Raw genomic sequence first — 887 nt, 5'->3', positions numbered from 1 at the left:
CCCGCGGGCCGCCGGGCCGGGGTCGCCGCCCGGACTCGGTCAGTCGGTACCTTCATGAAGGTCTCTACCGCGCCTTTGGCCGTGTCCAGGTAGGTGGTGCCCAGATGGCTGCGCTGGTTCATAGAGGCAGACGTGTCTATCAGGAACAGTAAGATGGGCATAGTGCTGGCCGGGGACACCGGGGCCCGAGGTGGTGGAGAAAGAGGAGATGGTAGAGGTGGAGGCGCCGGTGGCGGCGACCGCCGCTACGCGGGGCGGGGGAGCGCGGCCCCCGGGAGGAAAACACCGTCTGGGTCTTTCCTCCGGCTTCGGGGAGTTTCTCCCCCGATAGTTGAGAGGAAACTCCCCAGACCCAGTCCTCCCCGTCGTACCCCCGCCTCCGCCTCCTCCTGCCTGCCTGCCCGCTGGGGCGGGCGCCCAGCCGTCTGTCTGTCGGTCCGTCCCCCCCGCCTCGGGGGTCCCGTCCCCGCTCCCGGCCCCTGTGTGTGTCCCAGCGGGAGACGGGCCTGGCTCCCCACCCCACCCCACCCCCGGTACAGGGAGTGGGGACCTGGGAGCTGGCGAAGAGGGGAGTGGGCTGAGGGGAGATTGGCCCTGGGGCTGTTGGGAGAAGTTTCAGGGACTCCCTCCGCACCCCGGCAGTGTCACCACTTTCTCAGCCCCTCTCGCTACTGAAGCGCTTTTCTCTCTCACACTCCGGTTTTAACTCGGGCAGGGGCTGCGGAGGCTCCGCCCCTGACACGTCCCCGAGCCACGTGATACATCGCCTCGCTGTTCTATTGGCTAGTCCCTACCCTCTCATTAGCATATTTAAACAGCTCAGGGGCGGGGGAAGCTTGCAGGCCGGCTCCGGGGACAGTTATTGAGCACGCGCGGAGGCGGGGCGT

General features: G+C 67.6%; 1 protein-coding gene across 1 annotated transcript in view; it reads right to left on the bottom strand.

Moving 5' to 3' along the window:
• Positions 1-881, bottom strand: part of INTS6 (integrator complex subunit 6) — a 103,870-nt gene extending 102,989 nt beyond the window's left edge. Inside the window, exon 1 of the mRNA XM_011939102.1 lies at positions 10-881. Coding sequence (XP_011794492.1) covers positions 10-161 — 152 coding nt within the window. The 5' untranslated portion in view covers positions 162-881. The remainder of the gene's footprint in view (positions 1-9) is intronic.
• Between the last annotated feature and the right edge of the window lie 6 nt (positions 882-887).

Source organism: Colobus angolensis, unplaced genomic scaffold (genome assembly GCF_000951035.1).
Source record: "Colobus angolensis palliatus isolate OR3802 unplaced genomic scaffold, Cang.pa_1.0 Scaffold101, whole genome shotgun sequence".
NCBI classification, from domain to species: domain Eukaryota; kingdom Metazoa; phylum Chordata; class Mammalia; order Primates; family Cercopithecidae; genus Colobus; species Colobus angolensis.
The sequence above is the reverse complement of the archived record's forward strand: the minus strand, read 5'-3'. Positions and strand labels throughout refer to the sequence as shown.